General features: G+C 47.0%; 3 protein-coding genes across 3 annotated transcripts; 1 reads left to right on the plus strand and 2 right to left on the minus strand.

Annotated features, from left to right (window-relative positions):
* Positions 1-1,341: 1,341 nt before the first annotated feature.
* On the minus strand, positions 1,342-14,188 carry LOC307076825 (uncharacterized protein). Its single transcript, XM_079737999.1, has 11 exons — positions 13,855-14,188; positions 12,663-12,783; positions 11,122-11,229; positions 10,985-11,021; positions 9,067-10,892; positions 8,957-8,987; positions 6,951-8,725; positions 6,663-6,711; positions 4,449-6,241; positions 3,838-3,874; positions 1,342-3,612 (listed from the first exon to the last, which is right to left on the minus strand). The coding sequence occupies exons 1-11, from the start codon at positions 13,959-13,961 to the stop codon at positions 2,057-2,059; spliced, it is 7,440 nt and encodes a 2,479-aa protein (XP_079594125.1). The 5' UTR covers positions 13,962-14,188; the 3' UTR covers positions 1,342-2,056.
* Positions 14,189-15,178: 990 nt separating this feature from the next.
* thap12a (THAP domain containing 12a) lies at positions 15,179-18,557 on the minus strand. Its single transcript, XM_079737804.1, has 5 exons — positions 18,391-18,557; positions 18,149-18,275; positions 17,763-17,861; positions 17,625-17,661; positions 15,179-17,456 (listed from the first exon to the last, which is right to left on the minus strand). Exons 1-5 carry the CDS (start codon positions 18,474-18,476, stop codon positions 15,598-15,600), a joined length of 2,208 nt encoding a protein of 735 aa, XP_079593930.1. The 5' UTR covers positions 18,477-18,557; the 3' UTR covers positions 15,179-15,597.
* A 1,362-nt stretch (positions 18,558-19,919) lies between these two features.
* On the plus strand, positions 19,920-23,539 carry LOC307076666 (uncharacterized protein). The gene is made up of 7 exons (XM_079737747.1): positions 19,920-19,989; positions 20,156-20,207; positions 20,300-21,066; positions 21,163-21,463; positions 21,579-21,630; positions 21,791-22,088; positions 22,366-23,539. The coding sequence occupies exons 1-7, from the start codon at positions 19,970-19,972 to the stop codon at positions 22,664-22,666; spliced, it is 1,791 nt and encodes a 596-aa protein (XP_079593873.1). The 5' UTR covers positions 19,920-19,969; the 3' UTR covers positions 22,667-23,539.
* Positions 23,540-23,862: the final 323 nt, after the last annotated feature.

The following is a 23,862-nucleotide window of genomic DNA, read 5'->3' on the forward strand; positions in this document are numbered from 1 at the left end:
TCCACAGCAGCTGAGACTGATCCGTTTGAAGAGACAACGAGAGACACAGAGAGGGAGAGAGAGGTGTTGATCTCCATTTCACACTGAGCTAGACACACGCGATCTGGCTTTGTCTGTTGTCACAACTCGCAGGAGGAATACATGTCTGCTCCTAACAAGTAGCTGGGTGAGGGTAATGGTGCCCAACTTGATGTATAGCGCTGGTAAATACAAACACAAGGTAGGCCTACCTGACCACTAAGACCTGGGATGAGGGGGCCTCTACAGAGAGCCCCCACACACATCTCTCTAAGATAGGCAGGTCGAGGGATGCTCACAAGTTAAACTAACCATAATCCCGCTGAGAAACTCATGCCAAGAGAAAACTTGAGTTCATCATTGTGCAATGCTATTTTAATGTTAGGTTATTATTAATAACTAAAAAATTCTAACAGTTTGGATAGGCTGGTGATGTAGTAAAACGAGTAAGGGTGTTATGACTATTATAGCCAAGCCGTCCCTAAAGCATTTCCCGCCCCTCCTATTTTAAACATGAGAATAATGGGAATATTTGACTTCAGACCTCAGGGTTTCTATCAACATGAACTATGATTCTCTGTGAGTTGGAGGTCTGGTGCAAAGGCCCACCATTGTCACTGGCAAATGATTGACAGCTAAGAGACACTGGTGCAGTGGCTAATTTGTCTGGGGGGATTAATTGTTAACCATAATTCTACAATGGCCGGAACAGTCAGTAAAGAATAGAAAAACTCAAAACGACATTAAATCACCAGTTGAGGTTGTTAGACATTTCTGACAGAAACAACTCTGGACTCTGGCTACTAAAGGATGATTTGAGTTGATCCGAGAGCAAACATTTTTTGGAATTATTTAAGAACATTTACATGGATAGTGTTAGTTCCGGAATTTAGGCTCTTAAGTCTAATTAAACAAAGATTGACTTCATTTTTGAAGGATGACTAACTTAAGTGCAAGAAACTGGTTTCGCTTACCTCAATTTAACCATTCAGCAACTGATTAAATCTAACCATGAGCACATATTCAAGATAAACTGGGTTAACAAATTACAATATTAAAAAAAATAATTTCAAATATATATCATATACCTAGTTTGAAGAAGTCTGTCAAGTCTACACATTATTTTATTTACTCTGTAAAATATAAATAAAATAAGCCTTATTTCTTTGGAGATATATATATATATAAAAAGAAGCTCACTTTTGGGACTGAATGCATTGATCGGGAGTAGACTTATAGAGAAGGTCACCTGGCGCCCCCTTGTGGTAACGTAGTCTAACACAGTACAGACTAAAACGAACGTAAAGATGATCTGAGAAGGACATCTTTTAGAAGCATTTTATTACTTTTTTTGACAAATATATATATGAGGGATTTCCTATCATGGAAACATTCTTTCAAAGATACAGTTACAGCAAATAGACCCCTGTATATGGACATGATAGGGGTAATCAAAAAAACATTAAATGATTAATCTAATCTAACCTATGTGTGCCTAAAAAGGAAAACAATGGTGCAATTTAACAATTTGAAATGACTTTGTAACAATTTCATAATGTGATCTTTACAGTCTAGTCATTTTTGGTAATGCTAAAAACAAATGCCTAATGGGATTGTGTCACTTCCTGCATCTGTAGGGTGCAGCCGATGGTTGGGTAGAATTGCATAAAGGCACACAAGCTTCGATAACCCTCCGTTGAGCATTACTCTTTTTTTTGGCAAGACATTGGTCCCAAGGGGCAGTACAACCGTTCAAACTACAGGAGAAAAATAAAATTACAAAGGTCTTCCCTCTGCACACAGGAAAACAAAAGAGTTCAAAAGTATCTTGATTAATATTGTACCCACTCAATTATCTGGTCAAGTTCAAAAGTTAGAGGGGGTTGGGGAGGGGGGATAGGGATGGGGGCGGGGCTAAGGAACATTGAATCAGAGGTGTGGCGCTGTCAACAACCTCTCAAGAGCTTTGCTAGTTTACATGAACTTGGGTTGGGCGGGGCGGAGCTGGGGCGGGGGCGGTTCAACACCTTCAACATTTTCACAGAGGATGAAGCTCAGCCAGCGATCTCTTCTGCTGCTGCATGAACGCCTGCAGGCTCCTCTTGCCCACCCTGAAGGAGCTCTCCTTGCGGGAGAAGGGCAGCACCACCTGCAGTCTGAGCAGCGTCTCGATGTTGCTGAAGCTGCGGATCTGCGACGTCTTCAGCGTGTCCAGGACGGTGGTGGGCAGGTACCCCGCCAAAGGGTCCAGCCACTTCTCCTTCCACGACTTGATCTCCTGAAACAGAGACACTTTGTCCGGCAGGTCCTCGCTGTACAGGCGGAACAGAAGGCCGCCGAGGGTGGGCGTCTCCACCCGGGACATGGCGTAAGGCACTATCTCCAGCGCCCGCAGGGTGTCCAGGACCTTCTCGGCGAAGAGGTCGGCCACCTCGGCGACGGAGTGCTCGATCACCCTGCCGCTGACCGACTCGGCGTAAAAGTCGCTCAGGGGCTCCAGCAGCACGGGGTGCAGCGTGGGCACCTGGAGCCGGGCGGCCAGGGCCACGGCCTCCTGGAACCAGGCCTTGTGGAGGGCGTCCACGTCGCAGCGCAGCTTGCCCAGGGCCTCGGTGAGGTCGGGCAGCGTGTCCACGGCGAGCAGCATGTCCAGGGGCTTGCCCTGCAGCGACGCGCTCAGCTTGCCCGTGGCGGCCAGCACGTGCTTCCCCACCACCGTGGCGAAGAGGAACTCGAAGCGGCGCACGGCGTCGAAGAACTCGCCGGCCTGCCGCCGCTCGGCAGCGCCGCCGCCCTCGTCCTTGAGGTCGTTCAGGCAGAGCATCAGGGGCTCCAGGAGGTCCGCCGTCAGCTCCTGCATGTCGTGGCTCCGCTCCCAGCTCTTCACCAGCTTGTCCCGCAGCTCGTGGCCCCGCGCCTCGTCGCGGGGGAAGGCGCCGAGGATGGCGTCCTCCAGCTTGTTCTGCCGGCGCGCGTCCGCCGTGAACCACGTCAGCAGGCTCTCCGTCAGCGCGGCGGCGTCTGCCGCCTCCGCCGCCGGCGAGGAGCGCGCCAGCCACGCGTTGAGCGACACGGCCGAGCTGACGGCGCGCACCGCCTGCGGGTACTTGGCGGCGAGGGATGCACACACCGCCCGCATCTGGGCGCCCGCCTGGCCCACGCTGAGCAGGGCCAGGCCGCGGCAGTATGCCATGTTGAGCCCCCACTTCTCCGAGAGCGCCGTCTCCACGGCGTCCGCCAGGGCGCCGGCGTCGGCGCGGCAGGGGATGAAGGCCAGCGTCTCCTCGCACTGGATGTCCTCCTTGTTGAGGTAACGCAGGCAGAGCGGCACGTAGAGCTCGCCGTCCACCTCCGCCGCCTGCTCCATGATGATGGTGAAGAACTGCGAGTCCCACAGCTCCTTCAGCATCTCCTCGCGCAGCTGCGGCCCGTAGAAGGACACGGGCCCGCGGGGCCCCGGGAGGGCCTCCTGCGGCAGCACGCCGTTGCCCTCCTGGGGGGCCGCAGCGTCGGCGGGAGGGCCCGCTACGGCGGGAGGGCCCGCTACAGCGGGGCCGCTCGTTTCCTCTTCCATGGATTCAACGACGGCAGCGCCTGATTTTAGAAAGGAAAGGTAAGTCATGATGACTTAAGTCATAAATAATAATAATGCATTATTCCGTTAAAGATAACAAATATTACAGGATTATGGGTTAAATTCCATTATGTATTTTCAGGGCATTCATTTTATTTTACTTTACAAAAAAAGCTTGGAGGGACTAACATATTAACATATATAAGACTCTAGTGTTCTAGTGACTGCTTTTTAAATGTACTTGCCTTTGATCAGCTTTAGTCCTTGAAAGGTTTCCAGGACCTACATTACATTGAGCATAAATACATTTGCATTAAATATAAACATTGTGTCAATACGTTGGTAAATCAATGGCAAGTAATTATAATACATTTAATTTGAAGGCGCCTTTCTCAGCACTCAAGGACACCGTACAAGGATACACAAAAGTCAATAAAAAAGAAACAATAAGGTAAAGAAAAAATAAAACTGGTGGAGAGAAGGCTTTGGTGGCTATTTGAATGGCAGTTGAATAAAATTGGGAGAGGAAATGAGTTTGTAGTTGGAAGGGGTAATCTGAAGTTAAAGTGATGTGTTAATGTTTACATTTCATCCTAGTCGTTATCCCCACCACTGCCATCTTTCTCAGCCCAGCTTCGAGTATAGCCTACCCCCTGGTGGCCCGTGCTGTGTACTACACTACATCGCCTCTAAACAGTAGCCCCGCATCACTTTAATAGAAAGCGGAGGAGCGTCTTTAATGTTACTGGTTTTGAAAGTCGTACCTTGGGGATTTCTCAACACCCTGGTACACTATAATACCTTCATACCACCCAAGCCAGCAGTCTTTAGAAAAAATAAGTAAATAAAAGATTACCTGGGCCAGACACGGCCTGCTCTCGGGATCCACCTCCATGCACCTCTGGATGAGCTCGGGCAGCCTCCGCAGCGTCTGCTGGTGCATGAGCAGCATCACGCGCTCCGTGCAGCTGCCCCTGCACACGGTGGCCTCCAGCAGGTCCCTCACGGCGTCCAGGCTGGCCCTCATCAGGTCGCACTCGATGCTGACGCTGGGCAGCACCGCCACCTGCCGCAGCAGGGAGGTCACGGTGGGGTGGCTCCGGGCCTCCGGGTGGAGCAGCGTCTCTGAGATGGAGGCCGGCGGCGCCGCCTCCTGGTACTTCTCCCGCCAGGCCACGGCCCAGGCGTTGATCTCCATCTCCGCCGTGCCGGGGTCCGTGAGGTCGGTCAGGTACGCACCGAAGGGCTTGTCCGTGGACTCCAGGCTGGACTGGGGGTTGCATGAGGGCAGCAGGGAGAGCACCGAGAGGGCCTGTAGGTGGCTCTCCGAGAAGCTGTGCTTCATCCCCTCGATGAGGCACTCGAGCACGGGGATGCTCAGGGTCTCCCGGTAGTAGACCTCCACCGACTCATAGTTGCTGGCCTCCTCGGGGAAGCACACCTGCTCGGGCCCCACCTTGGAGGCCAGCTGGAAGGCGTGCTCGAACCAGGGCCCGTGCACGGCGCCGATGTTCTCCAGCATCTTGCTCAGCGCCTCGATGATCTGGGGGACCTTCTCCGCCTCGCCGATGATATCCGCAGGGTTGCCACAGCGGAAGACGGTGCTGCAGTTGCGGAGCGGGGCGCAGGCGTTCCTGAGGATCACCAGGGCCACGATGAAGTCCATGCTGCGCACCGCCGTCGCCAGCACCTGGGCGTAGAGCGGCGTGGTGCCGACGGAGGTGGCGGAGCTGACCGCGTCGAGGCAGCTGAGGACACCCTCCAGTGTGTCGGCGAGGGCGTCGAAGAAGTCGTCCCGCCTCTTCCAGCGCGAGCAGCAGGTCTCGGGGCTCTCCTCCAGTGCCTCCATGGGGGCGTTCAGCAGCCCGTCGACCGCCTGCGCCAGCTGCGCCTCCAGCCCCGGGGACCTGTCGAAGAAGCGCAGTAGGTCCTCCGCCACGTCGAGCATCCTGGTCACCGGGGGGCAAGGCACGCATCCGGCCAGCCAGTAGGCCAGGCCGCAGGACTCGCTCGGTGTGACGACCGACAGCGGGTAGCTCTTCAGGAAATCCAGAGACATGATCTTCAGACTCTGGCAGCCGGAGCCCGACTGCATATAGGCCTGCCCGCGGCACTGGGACATCGGCAGCCCCCAGTCCTCGGTCAGAATCTTAGCGAGGGCCTTCGCTTGTCCATCGTCGTCGACGGAGGACTCGTCGAAAGGCAGGAAGCCGAGCAGCTCCACTTTCGGGGCCGATCCGCCGACGTACCGGACGAAAACGGGCAAATGGCTGCCGTCGGCGACTCTGACGGGCCGGTCGGTGATGAGGGAGAAGAAGGGGGACTCCTGTATCTCCTGAAGGATAACGTCGCGGATCCCTTTTGTCAACAGCATGGCTATTTCCGTCTCCCCGATGTTGAGTTTGCCTCGGCCGTCGGCCCCGAGCCAGCGACACAGGCCCAGCTCCTGGACGATGCTCTCCGTTTCGTCTGTGGCGATCTCGGCCAGGGCGCCGTTCTTCTTTGCCAGCAGCGCGGCCAGGCGGAACACCGTCTCCAGACTCTGCTGGTTGTCTCCGGTGTGGCCGTTCTCTTCGGCTGGTTGCTCCTCCGTGGCGTCAACAGGTGGCTGGACCACAACCTCCTCTGCCTCATCTTTTAGATGGTCAACTGAACACAGAAAAGGAAAACCATGCAAAGACAGAAACAAGAGAGGCATAATGAATGGCCTTGCATGCATGATGCAACAGCATTGGTTTTTCCACTGGTGCTATTTTAGGCTAGTGGTTAGTCATACAAAATCGACTACAGAAATTGCAGAGTCATGTCTTCTGTTTATTTTATTTCTTGCTTCATGGAATTTATGTACATATTTGTAGTTCTATACTTTTTGCATGCGTCAACATGCACGTAAATGTCTTTGTATGAGCCCTTTCTTTCACAATCCAAATCAGGCTGACCGTGGCAAATAATTGTTTGTCTTTTCTATCTGATAAAGAACAAGCTACAACAGGCTTTGTGATTACATTTGGTTGGTAATTATATTTTAATTTACAATTTTGTGTTAGTACATCTGATGTGAGTACAATACCTTCCATGTTATTTTCAGAGTTCTTCATTAACGTTTTGGATTCCTTATCCTGCAAAGAAATAATATAATACACAATATTAAACACACATGAAACCTTATCTCCATGAATTTACTGTAATTATGCCATGACAATAGTCCCGGTACGTCTAAATACTAGTGTTGAAGTAGAAAGGCAGGTGACCATTGTGAACACTAGATGTTAGATACATAAGTCATGTTCTCCATTTGTGAAAATGTATGAAAAAAATACAAATAAAAAAAATATATAATTCTACATTCAAAACGTACCAGACAGATGCCCTCTAGAGTCTGAGGGGTGACCTTCAGGCACTGGTTGACCATGCGCTCCAGGTCCCGGTTGAAGTCGGTGCCCACCTGGAGCATGGCCAGACACGGGGTGCGGTCCTTGGGCTCCGTGTTCTTCAGGAACTCCTGGAACAGCTTGTGCCGCATCTTGGCGCCGCAGTCCTCCAGCGCCGTGCTGGGCAGCACCGACATGATCCTCAGCAGGGTGTTGATGTTCCCAAAGTACTGCATGACGGGCAGCCGCAGCGTGTGGAAGATGGTGTCAGGGATGGTGAGGGTCACCTTGGTCTTCCACTTCACCCGCCAGCAGCACAGCTCCGTGAAGAAGTTGTCGGCGTCGGGCAGGTCCGTGCTGTACAGCGGCGGCTTCGACTTCAGGCTCTCGAACATGTAGCTGACGGTGACCGAGCAGGGCACCAGCGACAGGAAGTTGAGCGCCTCCTTGTGGTCCTCTGAGAAGTGGTCCTTCACGGCCGTCATGAGGTTGTCCATGAGGGGCACGCTCAGGGCGTCCTTGAAGTAGCCCAGGGGCTTCCTGGCGGCGTCCCGGGGCTGGCCGGGGCTCTCGGGCTCCTCCACCTGAACCCGGAGGCTCTGGGCCACGGCGCAGGCCTCGTCGAACCAGTTCTGGTGGAACACCTTCATGTTGGTCTTCACCCGGCTCAGGGTGGCCAGGATGCCGCTGATCTGACACAGCTGGGAGGCGGCGCTGAAGTGGTCCTTCTGCAGGCCCGCGCTGAGCTCCTTGGTGAAGGACGATGTGTTCTTCAGGATCACCATGGCGATGATGAAATCAAAGTCCATTATCTTCCGAAGCAGCGACCCCGCTTGTTCGGACAATGATTCCTTCCATCGCTGCGGGTTGTTTTTGATCTTCTCCAGACACTCAACCAGAGGCTCCATTATTTGGACAAAGACTTCATAAGAGTCGTGCTTCTCTTGCCACAGGGAGCAGAACTTCCCTTGCAACTCTTGGACCTTCTCGTAGCTTTCCCTGAGGCCGTAGGCGATGACGTGGTCGACCTGCTTCTCAAGCAGAGAGCTGCTACCGAAAAACATGAGCACCTCCTCAAACACCTCGAGGGCTTTGGTGATGGCCGGCACCGGGATCGTCTTGGACCACCACGTGTTGAAGGAGTAGCAGGAGCTGTGTGTGCTTATCGCCAGCGGGGACTTCTCTTGGACCTTGCACGCAAAGGCCTTCAGCTTGTAGGATATGTCCCCAGAGCCCAGGTAGGCCTGGCCCCGGCAGTACATCAGATCCAGGCGCCACTCCACGGTGAGGATCTCCATCAGGCGCTCGACCATGGCGTCGCACTCGAGGTCGGCCTCGGCGAACCCCATCAGCTCCAAGCGCATGACGTCGAAGCTGTCCACGAACCTCAGGAAGAGCGGGAGGTAGTCCTTCTCCCCGAGCATCACCACGCGGTCGATGAACAGGGAGAAGAAGGAGCTCCCCACCTCCAGCAGGATGCCGTCCCGGACCGTGTTCTCGCAGACGTTCAGGACCTCCTTCATCTCCGACTTGGACACGTACTTGGACACCTCGCTTTCTTGTTCGGCGGAGACTTCTGTGTTTTGCCGGCTCTGGCTGTTGTATGCGGCAGTCACTGCTGCCTGCAGGGCAGACTTGAGCGCCTCTCGGTCGGTCTCGGCACACTTCAGCTCGACCAGTTTTTCACCCTCCATCTCTATGGTCATCGGTTTCGGCTCGTCTTCGTTGTCCTTTTCCACGTGGTTTCCATCGTTTGCAACTGCTAAAATAATTATACAGGTAAGGTCGTTTAATTCATTCAAACAATACAAAATTATTTACATAATGGTATATTTTTTGTGCACATTTAGCATTATTATAATTAATGAGAAAAACAGTGTACTTAATAAGTTGCAGTAACCAAACATAAAATACATTTCAATACTAAAAAACACAATTCTTATTATATTATTGATCAAAAATTACAATGAAATGTAAAAATAGCTTTTCTTACCTTTGGGTTGCTTTGCTTTAACTGCATTTTCCTGTGACAAAGGAACAAACAGAGATCAGACATCTAAAATAAATGAGGCAACTGGCAGGCATCTGAAGAATCACACTTACCGTTTGTAACAACTGCATGATTTCCGGATGGGTTTTCGCATAGGTCTCGACCATCTGCTCCACGTTGAAGTGCACGTCTTGGTTCACAAACACGTATGCCAAATGGCATCGTCTCAGCTCCGGCGGTGTGCCTTTGAGGTAGAAATGACATCTCTCCAGGACCATGTTGTACTGGCCGTAAACGTCGGCCTCTGCGTTCACGCAGGGGACGGTGCCCAAGACCCTCAGCAGACTCTGCACGTTGGGGTAGAAGCCGATGTCTTGGATCTTCAGAGTGGCAAACACGGTGGTGGGCAGGATCCGACGCTTGCTGGCGTGTCTCCACTTGAGCTCCCAGCAGCCCAGCTCCTCGTAGAAGGTGTCCGGCCGGGCGAGGTTGTTCAGGTTGGCGTCCGCCACCTTGTCCCGGCGGATGCTGAAGTTGTGGTCCGCCATGTACGACGGCACCAGAGACAGCCACCGGAGGATGCGCACCATCTCCACGCTGAACACCCGCTTGACCTCCGCCACCAGATACTGCAGGATGGGCCGGCTCAGGTTCTCGCGGAACATGTCCTCCAGCGGGGTGTCGGTGGTGGTCCCGGTATCCGCCGCCAGCGCGGCCAGCGAGGGCTCGGGCACCGTGACCTCCACGCCGAGCTTCTTGGCCCGGCCCATCGCGTCGCCAAACCACTTCCTGTGGAAAATGGCAATCTCCTGCTGGTACTTGGTGACCAGCTTTAAGGCGTTGGAGATGGTGTACTGCAATGTGCTGCTGATGCTGATGATGCCCCTGAGACTTGAATTCAGTATGCTCACACAACAAAGGGTGTTCTTCAGGACCACCAGAGTGACAATGAAGTTGAAGTTCTTCAGCGTGGGCCGGAGCTTGGCCAGCTGCTCGGCGGTGTCCTCGTCCACCTTGGAGATCACTTCGTTGATGACGTTGAGGAACGGCTCCAGGATGTCCAGCATGGTCTGGAAGGCGTCCGTGCGGTACTCCCAGTTCCCCCGGCAGGCCTCCTTGATACCGTCCACCCGGCCCTTCACGTGCCCGTACGTCATCTGGATCTTGCCCTCGAGCCTCTGGCTGAGCTCCGGCGTTGTCCTGATGAGCCCGGCCACCTCCTCGACGGCGTCCGCGACACTCTGGATGAAGGGGACCGGCATGCAGCGGATGATCCAGATGTTGAAGACGTAGGGGTCGCTGGGAGAGAGCACCACCTGTGGGAACTCCTGGAGGATCCTGCAGGTGAGGTCCCTGATCTTCTGGCACATGCCGCCGGTCACCAGGTAGGAGAGTCCGCGGCAATGCTCCATCCTCAGGCCCCACTTGTTCCGCAGCTCCGTGAGAAGAGTGTAAAACAGGTTCTCTGTGTCCAACTCGCAGGGGAGGAAGCCGATGAGGTGCTTCTGGGGGAAGCCCTCGACCGTGACGGAGCGTACGAACACCGGGATCTGCTCCTTGCCCTCCATGTTGGTGGCGTCCTGCAGCAGGATGGAGAAGAAGCGCGCCATTTGCAGGCTGTTCTGGATCTCGTCACGCATGAGGTCCTCGCTGAACTGGAGGATCTCTTTCTGGTCGATTTTCTCCACACAGATGGGATTGAGTTCCGGCCTGCCCCGGGATTCTCCCAGCTGCATCATCGGTTCATCTATATTCGTACCATTGATGCTGAACCCGGTTAGAGCGAGGACTTCCTTAAAATAGACTTTGAGAGACTCTCGGGCTTTGGAGCCCGCCGTGTCCTCTTGCATCGGATCATCTCGTGGTAGGGATACACACGTTGTGCTGTTTTGTCCAGATACCTCAGACTCTTCATGGACCTCATGGGATTCAGTATTTTCTGACAAACAAAAATAATGTTGAAAAAATATTACAAAAATACATATAGATTTTTTTTCATACATTGATATTTAGGTAAACTGGTCGGTCTACCTTTTGATTTCTTGACAGAAGCAGGTTCCTCCTCAAGCTAAGGTCATGATAAGAGGAGATTAGGTTTGTTGACATGCATTTATTGTACAATATTACTAGAATATAAAAATCCTACTGAAGTTCTATGAAACACTTACAGGATCACCAGCTCGTTTTCTATTGGTGGTTGGTGGATTGGTTGATGGTTCTGTGTCTTCAAACACTGTCGGAACTGCATCTTCCTTCAACACAAAATTGGAAGTCCCCTAAAATAGAAAACACAAGAGATTGGTACAAACAACATGACAAAATACATATAGAGAAGTAACTTCAGAGAGAAAGGATAATTAAAAATACAATCCAATCATCAGAGTCACTGTCAGATATCAATGGGACCAGCAATACTAATGTTAGAGGAAAGGTATTATAGATGAAATGTGAAATATTGAGCACCCACAGTAAGTAGGCGGGAGGCTTTAAGGATTCAGAAACCTGAATCACTGTTTTCAGTTACACTTTAGCGCTTGTGCAACTGTTTGAAGCTAACTAACATAGCTTGTGTCGGTAGATTAGATAATTGTAAATAAATCCCGTTATAGGATGTGCTTTTATTATTTAAATCACCATGGATCAGCATTGACTACAGATATATCAAGGTAATTTTCCGCTAAATTCTAGCTGAAATGTGATATATTGCATCAACACAATAAATGCTAATTGAAAGTATTGGCTAGTTAAAGATTTAACTAGATCGGTTACTATCTTTTGCAAAATGAGGTATCACAATGTTGATTGAGCCTATGGCCCACTGATGAAAGCCCTTTAATTTCTAGTAGTACGAATGTTTCAAACTGTGCTAGAGTGCTAGTGGCGACATTCTGGGCATGCATTCAAATCACAAGCTGCAATTTCCATCACCCAGCAGTGGTGGTCCAGAGAGGGCTTGAAGGAGCTAGGGCAACAGCCTTGCTCTTAAACTCCCTTGAGTGTGTAGCGGCGTACCATTTATTTTCCTCATAGGTGCCGCCAAAGACAACGAAACTGAGATCTTCGAGATCACAACTTTAAACTCGCGATGTCCATTTCCACTAGCTTTTGCTTAAAATAATCTGGACATATCTGTAGTCAATAATGATCGATGGTGATTTAATTAATTGTATCAACAAAAATCACATTCTTTAACGGATATATTCTATCAATTAAAAAATGCTGGCCGGCCCTTTACCCGCTTTGTTTATAAGAATCTTACTAACGACACTCCCAAAACCCCTCCGACATATGCCATCCCGAAAGCCAAGCAACGCTACATCGTGTCACACAGCTGCACAGAGAGTTATAGTGGACAGAATGCCGTTATTGAGTCTTTCGAATTCTGAAGGATATATGGCAACTGGGAGGGGCTCAATCTTACACATTGTGACTTTAAAGTCTTTATAGTATAAAAGTCTTTATAGTACAGTTTACCCTTTGGCAGCCAATTAAGTAAGTAATTAACTTAAAATTATTTACAAAACAAATTTATTTAGGTTGATCAATAAAATCAACTATTTAAATGGGGATTCATCAGTTGGCCTGATAAGAAATAACATGGAATTATTGTGTGCTTGTATTGTAGTGTTGTATTAGCATTGGGATTACATTAGATGTATAAATAAAAAAATACCAACCAATTACCAAAATGATCAATTCGGGCTCTTACCTCATGGGAAATTAAGGAGGGCTCAAAGTGTTTGGCACAAAGTTTGTAGAGTTTATGCAACTCTTCAGGACCTTTAGATGCCAAGTCTGGACGATGGCAGTTGTCCAGCCATTGTTTACAGCTGCAAAGAGGAGAATATATAAAAATGTAGTACGGGTCTCCAATTATAGGGTTGTTATTTTAGCATAATGGTAAACTAGCTACAGTAAGCTTATTCTTACATATTGGTAGGACTTTAAACAATTTCACTCAATTGGTAGATTTGAAGAATTTCTCTTCCTGTGCATTAATTTATCAATTAATTTCCTACAATGAAAATATAAATGTATAAAGCTCCAACGTATCAAAAAGGGGTCTACAATAATACATTACGATTATATATGACAGGTATCATCAACTAATAAGGGTAGCCAAATTTGTATGATTTAAAATAGTTAATAATTGTATATGACTAACTAAATGGCTATCAACGCCAGTGCCAGTTCAAAATGATAAATAGTATGCTTGTTGATTTTTCAATTTTATTTTTCTTTTCGTCCATGTATAAGAATATAGGTTGGATAAATGTGGTCTCAAAATAAAAGCAAGCTGATTTGAAAAGCGCAGCTTGTGGAGGCGCCAGATTGCAGATAGTGACTTTTAGTAAATCCTACACTCAGTATTGTGGCCGTGGATAGCCGTATGCACTTGGATTAATATAGTATAGTAGTAATAGTATATCCCCATTCAAATTACTATTATCTGCAATTTACTGAGATGTGATAGCCGTTGTCAGTCCGATTTAATCCTGCTTGCAAATCTATCATTGAATAGGACATTATAGAGTTATTGAGAAATGATCTTTGCTAGCTGACCTAACCTAACACAACCACCCCTGTACACACTCTCTCAAACGGCTATTTACATAACTGAAGTTTACGGGCTGTTTATTTGTCATGGTTAGACAGATCGGCCAAGAGGGCATTGATAGCAGGTCATAGAAATGAGTTTAGATCATAAGTAGTAAAAAAAAAAAAAATAGAACCCATTTTATGTGGGACTTTTCTTTCAACACTAGTCTGCGCCATTTTCAATGGAGTTGGTGTTTCTATTAGCTAACATCATGTTCCGGCTAATGGTGGATGGCTACAGTACTCACTCTCCAGGATTTTATTTTTTAACTCGCATCCAAATTAAATAGGAAAGAACTTACCGGTCGGGGTCTGAAGGAAAACTGAAAAGGGTTATATCTGAATCCGTTTTCCCCTGGTCAGACCCACAGTTCGTCGCAGCACAGCAGTCAGTCATCTTGGACTGCATGTATATGGCTAGCAAGTTAGCTCGCTGGCGGTTGCAAGCTGACAAGCCTACTCTGGAGAAAAGCCTGCAGAGTAGCCTACAAAGTCATGCCTGGTGCGGTATTTGCGACCAACACGTCGAGTTTATTGCAACGCTCACGGGACGTATCTACGCGGAATAGAGAATGGACTTATTCCATTCTTTTAAAAAGTTGATGGTGCGCGGTGTGCCGAGAGCATGTACCTACACATAAACCAGGAACTAAGATGTACAATACATTATTTCGCCACTAGAGCGCGGAATGGAGTCGCGTTCTTCGGCTTTGTACCTTGTGTATTCCTCCAACGGATTCACTGCTGTGATTGGTGTGCTGTGCTGAGTCGTCAATCCGTCCACATGCTTGTATTCCCATATTTAGATTTATTTATTCAACCGTAATTAAACCGTTCATTTTAGAGCCATTTCCAAACACCCACCTTTTATCCAGAATAATGCATAGATGCAAGGCCGTAAGAGAGCACCGTTTCTGCATATGTTGGAACTATAAAGTTGGTGTAAGAACGCGAGTTGCGTTAGTAATTATTAGGTATTGGGTTTACCAAGACCAAAGAAAGCAACATTTGGAATGGGGTGCGTCGAGTGGCTGGTGAAAATAACAAAAATAAAAAAAAATATATAACATGTTATGCCTCCAGGAAACGTTGAGATTAGATCGGTCGGGCAACAGTCTATTAAATGTCAAGTTACAGGGGTTTCCCCAGTCCAAGACAATTAGTAGGCCATCACTGAACAAAGAAAGCCTGATCACTAGTGTTGCCGGAAATTGAATTACACTGAATCTATCAATGAATGAATCTCAGAAGACCGTAGTAATCATATTGATGCAGCAGCTTCAGCATATTATACGTTGGCTGAGGGGGAACCAGATACATGCTGACGCTTGCATAGCGTCAGCTAAGAAAAATAATATATCCATTCATAAGATAAATTAAGTCATTAAACCATAGCCGGTTTGTTCCACCCTGTGGGGTCCAGATTTGTGTGCGGTTGTGTGTTTTACCATACTTTCCATGGGAAGTATGGTCTTGATCTAAACAGTCAAATATAGCCTTGATCTAAACAGTCAAATATATTGTTGAATGTGTATGAGAAGATTATTTTTTTCTGCTTCACTCACTGTGGTAACTCAATCATAACAATAATCAGAAATATTTATTTTTTATTGAACTCGACAGCTTAACAAACAAGTCAAACATCACAGCTGTACACACTACTTTTCAAATAGTCACTGCTATATAAAGGATCTCTGGGAACAATTATTCTGAAACCTTGTATAAAAGCACTACAGCATATTAATCGTAGATCTTCTGAACAATTAGTGGTATTTTTTTTTCAAATGTTAATTTCCAATGGTTATTTGCATAATGTTCAAGTTTGGTGACCTCCTGGTGGGGTATTTGTATTAGGGATGGGTTGGCCTACAAAAGAGTTCGAAGGAATAGCAACTGGTCAGTAGGAACAAAACAAACTACCCTCATTATGTATGACCTCTAGAGTAGGAAAAAATATGTACAGATTTAAAAGCCAGCTTCAATATACTTTTGCACCATTAGAACGGAATCCAGTATCAATATTTAGCAACACCAGACCATCCGGCCTAAAGCTTCTCAGTCTCTGGTTCCGTGCTCTTCTCTGGTTCTTTGTCCTTCTCCTTTTCCGGGTACGCCTTCATGTAAGCCTGGACCATGGCGTCCAAGTCATGATTAACGTCAATGTTGACATTTAGGAGAGCGAGGCTTTTGGACCTGCAGTGGTCCGGTGTGTTCTTGATGTATCTCCGGTAGCGCCTGTAGGCCAGACCGCAGTCTCCCTTGAGAGGGAGTGTGGGCAGTATCCCGAGCAACCTCAGCACGGACAGCACGTTCGGGAAGAACTTCAAGTCGGCCAGGCCCAGCGTCTCCCCGAGACTCTCTGGGAGGGCCTCGCCCTTGCCCCTCGGGCCCTTCCACTTGACCCACCAGCAGTGCAGCTCGGCCGAGAGGGTTCCAGCGTTTGGGATGTCATCCTTGTACATCTGCAGGTTCACCTCTTCGGTTTCCTCCCCGGCCTTCTTGCTGCGAAGGCCGGGGATGAGCGACTGGCTGCCCAGCGCCTTCAGGTGCTCGTCGCCGAAGAGCTCCTTCAGCTCGTCCACAACGTGCCACACCAGAGGGGCCGAGACGTGCTCCTTGTAGTAGTGGTCGGGCAGGACGGTCACGCCGGGCGCCAAACCCTGCCTCTTGGTGAAACAACGCGGCGCCCTGACGTGGACCTCCATGGCGTTGGCCAGGTTGACCGCCTCGTCGTACCAGAACTCGTGGTACACGTCGATGTTGGCGGCCACCTCGAGGACCGACTGCAGCACCGATTCAAAGTTGTCTGCTGCGAAATGAGCTTCCTCCGCCGACCCCTGCAGGTTGGCACCGAAGGCGCGTGTGAGCGAGAGGGTGCTTTTCAGCACCACCAAGCTCATGATGAACTCAAAGTCAGCTAGCGCTTTGGAGATCTCCAGAGCATCCTGGATCACCTGATCGTTCCATCGCATGTCTTCGTTGTCATGCACGCTGTCCACACAGAGTAGGAGAGACTCTATGATGTCGACTGCCACCTCAAATGCCTCACCGCTTGTGGTCCAAGAGGTGTGACAGAGCTCTTTGAGTTCATTGGCTTTCTCTTCCTTGTCCGGATAGAAAATAGCAATGGCGTTCTCCAACTCTAATTGCAGAGCTGTTGAATTGGTGAAAAATGAATGAATTTTCTTGAAGGTAGACATGACAAGCTGAACTCCTGTCAAACCCAAAGTGTTGGCCAGTGAGATGTTTAAGGGGCAGGTTGATCTTGGTGTGATGACTGCCTTTGGGTACTGCTCCTTTAGCTTGGCAACAACATCTTTAACTTGGCTAAAATGAGTAGCGGAACAGGAATGGGCCTGAGCTCTGCATTGTTCCATTTTCACACCCCATTTTTCAGTCAGCTCAGAGAGCAGTTTCCCTGCCACGCTGTCTCCCTCACCCTCAAAATTCAGAAATCCCAAAAAGGTTTCCTGCTGGCTGTTTGTTTTGTCCACATAACGCAGGAAGACGGGCAAGTGCCACTCCTCTGAGATAATCACCACCTCGTCCGTGATTAATGAGAAGAAGCCATTTTGCCCAACTTCTTCCAGAAGCTCACTTCGAACGCATTTCTCACACACGTCGATCAGCTCAGTCAATCTAGAAGGGAGATCACCATCTTTATCCTCTGCCCATCTCTTCTTCAAGGCTTCCTCTCCTGCATTCATGCGGTAGTCGAGCAACTCCACAAAGTTGCTCGAAGTCAGGCTCTCCTCTTTAGTATCTAGAGATCCTCTGACAGGAATGTTTTGCTCCCCCAACAGAACGAGTAATTCAAACAAGGATTTGAGGTACTCTTTGTACTCCTCCTCAGAGGGCTCCGGAGGGTCATCTGTGGTCGTCTCTGTTTGGGACTTTTTGACTTCTGTAGAGGAAATCCACACAAACAAACTCATGATGCATACCTTGTTGTTGATGTAGTTTCCATTATCACACTAACACTGAGATATTCAAGAGTTTAGTAAGTGATTAATTAATTGAATCAAGGCAAAATAACATAAAACGTAGAGAATAAAGATTGAATAATACCCACTTTTCCTCATTTGTATGTCCCTTTCAGCAACTTCAGCCTATACAATAAGAGAATAAAGAGGTCACACGTTAGATTCAAATGTTTATTTACGTACAGTTAAGATGCTTACTTAAAACAATGGCAGTCCGATATATTTACCATTGCTTTATTGCGCTTCAGCTGTGTAGAATTAGGTTGGCTTGGCACATCAAAAATAGATGGTATGGCATCGTCCTTCAGTACTGTACTGAGATACTCCTGAAATAGGAAAAAAAAGAAAAGAATAACACTACATACAAAGGTTAAAGCGCTAGGCAGTAAAGGTTTAGACAAGGACATTTAGATTACTGCTTATCATCTATCAATCAAAGGATCATGCTTCTCATCTCTGCATGATTAATAGACGTAAGTGATCAGAGATTAGGTTAGGGATCTCGGACGGCATCCTTTTGAGAATAGTTCTTCCACATAGGGTATAGGGTATGTGGAATAGTATGACTATACACGCATATTCAAGTGTAATGCAACATGTTCGTGTTACTTACAGTAGCGTTACTCTCATAAGAGGAAGGATCGAAGTGTTTGACACAAAGTCTGTAGTATCTGTACAACTGTTCTGGCGATTTGTCTTTGAGGTTCTCGTGATTGCATTTGTCAACCCACTGTTTGCATCTGAACAGAAAAAAAAGCAAAGCAATCATTATTTTATATTTACATGAAAAGATTTGTTTGTGTTAGCCAATTTTATCTTACAACGTAAACCCACGCGCTATTTTGCTATCCTTACCTTTCAGCGTCCTTTGGAAATCTGAAGAGGGGATGCTGGTTCGATTTCCCGGTCGCACAGTTAGGAGCAGCGCAGAAATACTGCATGATCCCCTGTTACGATTCAAGAAAAGTAATTTAATAACGGACGTGGACGCTCAATCCCATAACTCGATCAAAACACCACAGGCGTGCTACGGAAACTAGGGTGCGCGCCGTGAATGACGCGCGAATCTTTTTTACCCATAATGCTTAGAAATGAATGGACGAATGAATGGATTTCCGCTTTCTTTCAAAACATTATGCGATACTGTTACCTTTTTTTTTGTATTACTAAAATACATTTATTATACCACTATATGAATATATTTTATATCACATCCACAATTTTAATTGATAATGTGTGGAAATTGAACTGCATATAAAATACATCAAAATGTATCCTGGGATTTACAAGCCCTATATGTAAGCCATAATACAATACATCTTCGGCAATATGTAAATTATGAATAATTTGAGAGAAAAATGAAATTATAAAATTGCTAATTCCCCTGCAGTAATCCATACAGTTCTCACTACAGTTCTTCATCACATTACAGGCATGTGATGAATATTTTGCTTATTAAAATCTTTAGACGTAAATAGTGGGTTATTTCATTTGTATTTAGGGCTACAAAACGTATTAGTTATGTTATTGGCTGGCCTGCTTTAAATCACATATTGGCTCTGCTCTCAATGTTGATATTATTGTAACCCTTATTTTTGGTATCCTCTGATAACTTCTTGATCGTGGGAACATTCGAGTTACAATAAATAAGTACATACAGTGGTTCTCTGCGTTTATATCTTCTTTATTTATAACCAACACGGCAAAACAGTACACCTGCATCGGTCACTCTTCAACTGATCCGCCCACTTACCTGTTCCCCCTAAAACAAAAGGTGGGTAGGAACAATTATCTTCAACAAAAGGACGTAACATTATTTATTTAAATGTTACCCGAAAATGTAAATATTAATTAATGATAAATAATTAATGTCAACCGTATAATTTAAATGAAAATGAAATAATGCAAACAATGTGAATTATAAGGTTACATTATTATTAATAAAATAATGCCGTTTAGCCCCAGTAAGGACATGTTTCAACATGTTTGAACATGTTTCTTAACATCTCCCATCGCAGTGAGTCTTTTTTTTCCTTTACCATGTGAGCATAATTACGCTTTGGGCGTTTTGTGTTGCTGTAGACCAGTAACATTGGAATTCTATTTAGTTTCAAACATTCAAAAAGGAGACCACTAAGGACCGCCTCCTCCTGCCTGAAGCACAGTTTGAATTGGTTGGATGTCCATTCTCGCGATATTACATTGACCAATGCCAACGCATAACCGCCAAAGTCAAAAGACAAGTTGTTTTTTTCCTGCAGACAGTCGTACTGTGTGTCCCAGAAAGGTCAGAGGCAGGAGAAGGGTAAGTTAACGATAGATTTTGTTTTGCATGTCTGATATTGATTGTACAAATTCATAATAGTGAGTTTCTATTTTCTAACGCATGTTTACTTCAGTGTATTGGCAGTTCAGTTCGTGACTAGTCTACTGCATGCCACCACCCATGAACGAGTACGTGGCTAGGCTAACGTTTTAATGAACGTTGATTAATATTCGACTATTTCTGATCTTTTTAATGTTACTCATTACATGGGATTAACGTTATGTGTTTTGAAAAGATGTGTTGTGAGGATCCAATCTCATTTGAACGATTTTCTTTTTCGTATTTTCTCTGTAGCTGTTTGACTGCAAACAACATGGATGTGTCACGACGAAATCCAACCAAAAAAGTAAGAAACTTGCTAATTTAATATTTGTTTCGATCTCAATGGCCCTAATTAAAGGAAAATGGATATATGAAAATGTCTCGTTTTTGCATTAGGGAAATAAGGAAAATGCGGAACCAGCGCATGAGACCAAGCCTTCCAAAACAAAAACGGATCCGGTGGCCCCTCAACCCTTCAAAAGGGTTGAAATGCAACCGAACCAAGGTGGTGATTCCACGCAGGTTGACATGCAGTTAATAAAAACTGTCATCAATACCGTGCAGAAAAATGCCAAAGCAATGCCCGCTGGAAACGCCAATAAAAGACAGACTCTCAGTAAGGCTTTTCTCACAGAACAGGCAGTCAAACAGAAGAAAATCATTGAGGCTGCCAAGCCACCTCAGCCCCACACCAAACCAGCCCCGGGACTGTATAAAGGCAGAGTGGTCCAGTCCAAAATTGGATCTATTTGGAAGACAAGTGTTGTAGCCAATGAGGGGGATAAGAAACCTACTGCCAGGCCTTCAACCGCAAAAGTAGAAAGCCGAAGGGTTGACAACTTATCGAAGAGGTTGACCATGTCTGTCGCAGACTTGCCATGCCGAGCTGACCACAAGCCCAAATCTACAAGATCTAAGTCTGTGTCGGACGGGCCACTGCCAGTCCCCAAGCGGCCGGTCACTGGCCGGCCCCCAACTGCATTGCGCACTGCTCCCCCTCCCCACCGTAGCACAAGGCCAGCGCCCCCCAGCTCTGCTAAGACCAGTGTGATGACCAAAGAAACGGAGACTAGGAATGTGAGAGACAAGAAGGTCTACCAGCCTTCGGTTTCTTGCAGCCTCAGTCAGTATAGGGTGCCCATGGAGTCTGCCGCAGAAAGAAGGTTAATAGTTACTTAAAATCTTTCAATTTCATTATTTGGGTTATACATATGGTATTCGCAATAACATGCATTTTCCATTTCACCCCCCCCCAAAAGGGCAAAACTGGCCGACTGGCTTGCGTCCAAGGGCAAGGTTCCGAAGAGACCAGTAATGTCTGCAACATCAACAGCCAAAACACTGCCAGCCAAAACAAGTCATGTCGAGCCTGAACCCAGCCAGGTCCCCACTGCTACTGCTGTGGTTCCTGTTCCCAGTGCTAGCCAGCCTGGAGATGCCGCGAGGGGTGGAGACCCAGCCAGAGATGCATCGTCGCCCCTCACCATGAACACCACCCTGGACCTGCTGGATAACTCTGATTTGGATCTACCCATTTACCCGGAAGCCGGAGTGAATGACGTAAGGGGATAGTTTGAACTGCTATTTTCTAATTAATAATAGTTATTTGTAATTTTAGTTTTTATCCTGATTTGAGAGCTGTCCTTGACTGCCCTTTCTGTTGTGCTCAACGCAGATTGTGGTGAACCTGTGCGAGGCCCTGTCAGCCCTGGCAACAGATGAAGATGGTAAGTGTCTCGGGTTAAATCAGGCATTTGTGAGAATGTGCAGCATGTACGACTCATACTCTCCAGACCTCCCTGGAATATTATAACTATTTATTTACATTGTTAAGGGTAAAATGGGTCACACTTTATAGTCTGATCTAACTTGTGTATTCCTTTTTAGAACTTCAACAGAAGGATCAGTCTGACAATTGTGAAATGGCCGACGGCACGGCAAACCAAGACGAAAAAGAAATGTCTGAGAATGTCACTGATTGCAAGGGGGTGAAGGAGGATGTAGAGACAGAGGTGGAGGTTAAGGAGGATGAAGAGACAGCAAGTGATTCAGAGGAGGAAGATGACTGCAAGGAATATAAAATTGATGAAGAGGAGGGTGAAATGAAGAAGACTGAGGCAACAACGACGATGGAGGATGCATCGTCTGTGAAGTACAACGTTAAAACCACCCCCTACCTGCAAAGGTGAGTTCAGAGGTCCGGAGAAGTTCAATATCGAGGACCATGACACACCCGTCTTCCTAAATTTTGAATGGGTGCAAACATTGTGGGTGACAGTGAGGTGGGAGTGAATTACATTACTTATGAAATTTCCATAAACGCAGACAGAAAGCGGAGTTCAGTGTTTCATCCTTTTTACCAAATCTAAAACCTTGAATGGATCTGAATAACGGGAAGCCATCATGTGTGTGCAATGCATATAATTAATACATTATTGAGACCTTTTTTGTCTGTGCTTTAGTGTGAAGAAGGGCCTGCAGGGCGAGGTCCGCAGCGCGTGCGCCGGCTCCAGGAAGAGGCCGGGCATCAAGGACCTCAAGTTCCTCACCCCGGTGCGTCGCTCCAGCCGCATCCACCACAACTCCTGCCGCCTGCCTCCCCTGGTGCTGGACCACGACCCCTGTGTGACCTCACTGGCTGAGCTTGTCCAGCTGGACGGCGACGACGACTCCAACGCCTACATTTACAGGAAAAACCCTGCCTTGCTCAAGGACTCGCCAGATCCCGAGAAAGAACTTTTAAATGATTCAGAGTACTTTTAAATGAGGTGACTGTATTGGGGTGGGGGGTTTCAGTTACTAGAACTACTCAGCACCTTATGTGGAGTTTTTGAAGCGATGCTTATAACAATGTTATCCACTAAAATAACCAAGCTACAGATAAATTCTTTATGTAAAAATACAAATGACATTAATATTAATAGGGTTAGGTTTGGTTTGCCTTAAAGTGAAATCCAGCGAGAATTGAGCCCTGAGTCTTTTTCGGCATGAAAACCAATAAAATAAGCCCTCCAGACTTTTTTTCGTTTAAAATAGGAGTATAGAGCTTGCCCAGAGTTGCCCGGAGTAATTTGACCGCCCAAATGGCTTCCATGTTATTGGCTAGGGGCACAGCGAACGCTTCAAAATCAGCATTTTTTAACCACTAATCTTGCTCAAAATAGAACCAAACCTCTGCAGTAGCATGACAAAAAACGTGACATGACAAAGTACACATAAAATGAAGCAAGTTTTCCAAGTCTTATAAACTCCCGGTAAGCTAACCAAGTTGTTGATGCTTCGTTTAATGTGTGCTACTGCAGAGGTTTGGTGCTATTTTGAGCAATATTAGTGGTTAAAAAATGCAGATTTGGAAGCGTTCGCTGTGCCCCTAGCCAATAACATGGAAGCCATTTGGGCTGTTACATTGCTCCGGGCAATTTTCGGCAAGCTCTATACCCAATTATCAATGAAAAAAAAAGTGTTTATTAAAAGGGCTTATTTTATGGGTTCATGCCGAAAAAGACCCTGGGTTCAATTCTCGTCTGAATGACATTTTAAAATGTTCAAAGTGATGCATACCACCGAGTTGTGATGTATAAAACAGACCTGTGTAACAGGATACACTACATTCAATAAAACCTCTTTTATATTTAATTATGGTTGCAAGCCTTCTACTTTCACACCATGACTATTTGCATGACCATTGATTAGAAATCCCAGTCCACAATCAGATTTGTTTCAATTCAACAAATTGCCCAGATCCTTCCTTCAGCTGTTCCCAATTTCTAAATCAAAACTAATCAACTTTTCGACCAAGTCTTGAAATGCAAAAGGACGAATCAGTGCAATTTTGGTAAGATTGCTTCTGACCAGTACCGACACTTAGGTCAGTGAAACAACCCTGTACTCTACTTTCGGGAGCAAACTCATTAAAAAAAATTTACCGTACCAGGTTGCTTTCATAGACTAGAGTTGAG

The sequence above is a fragment of the Pollachius pollachius genome (assembly GCF_949987615.1).
Source record: "Pollachius pollachius genome assembly, chromosome: 6".
NCBI lineage: Eukaryota > Metazoa > Chordata > Actinopteri > Gadiformes > Gadidae > Pollachius > Pollachius pollachius.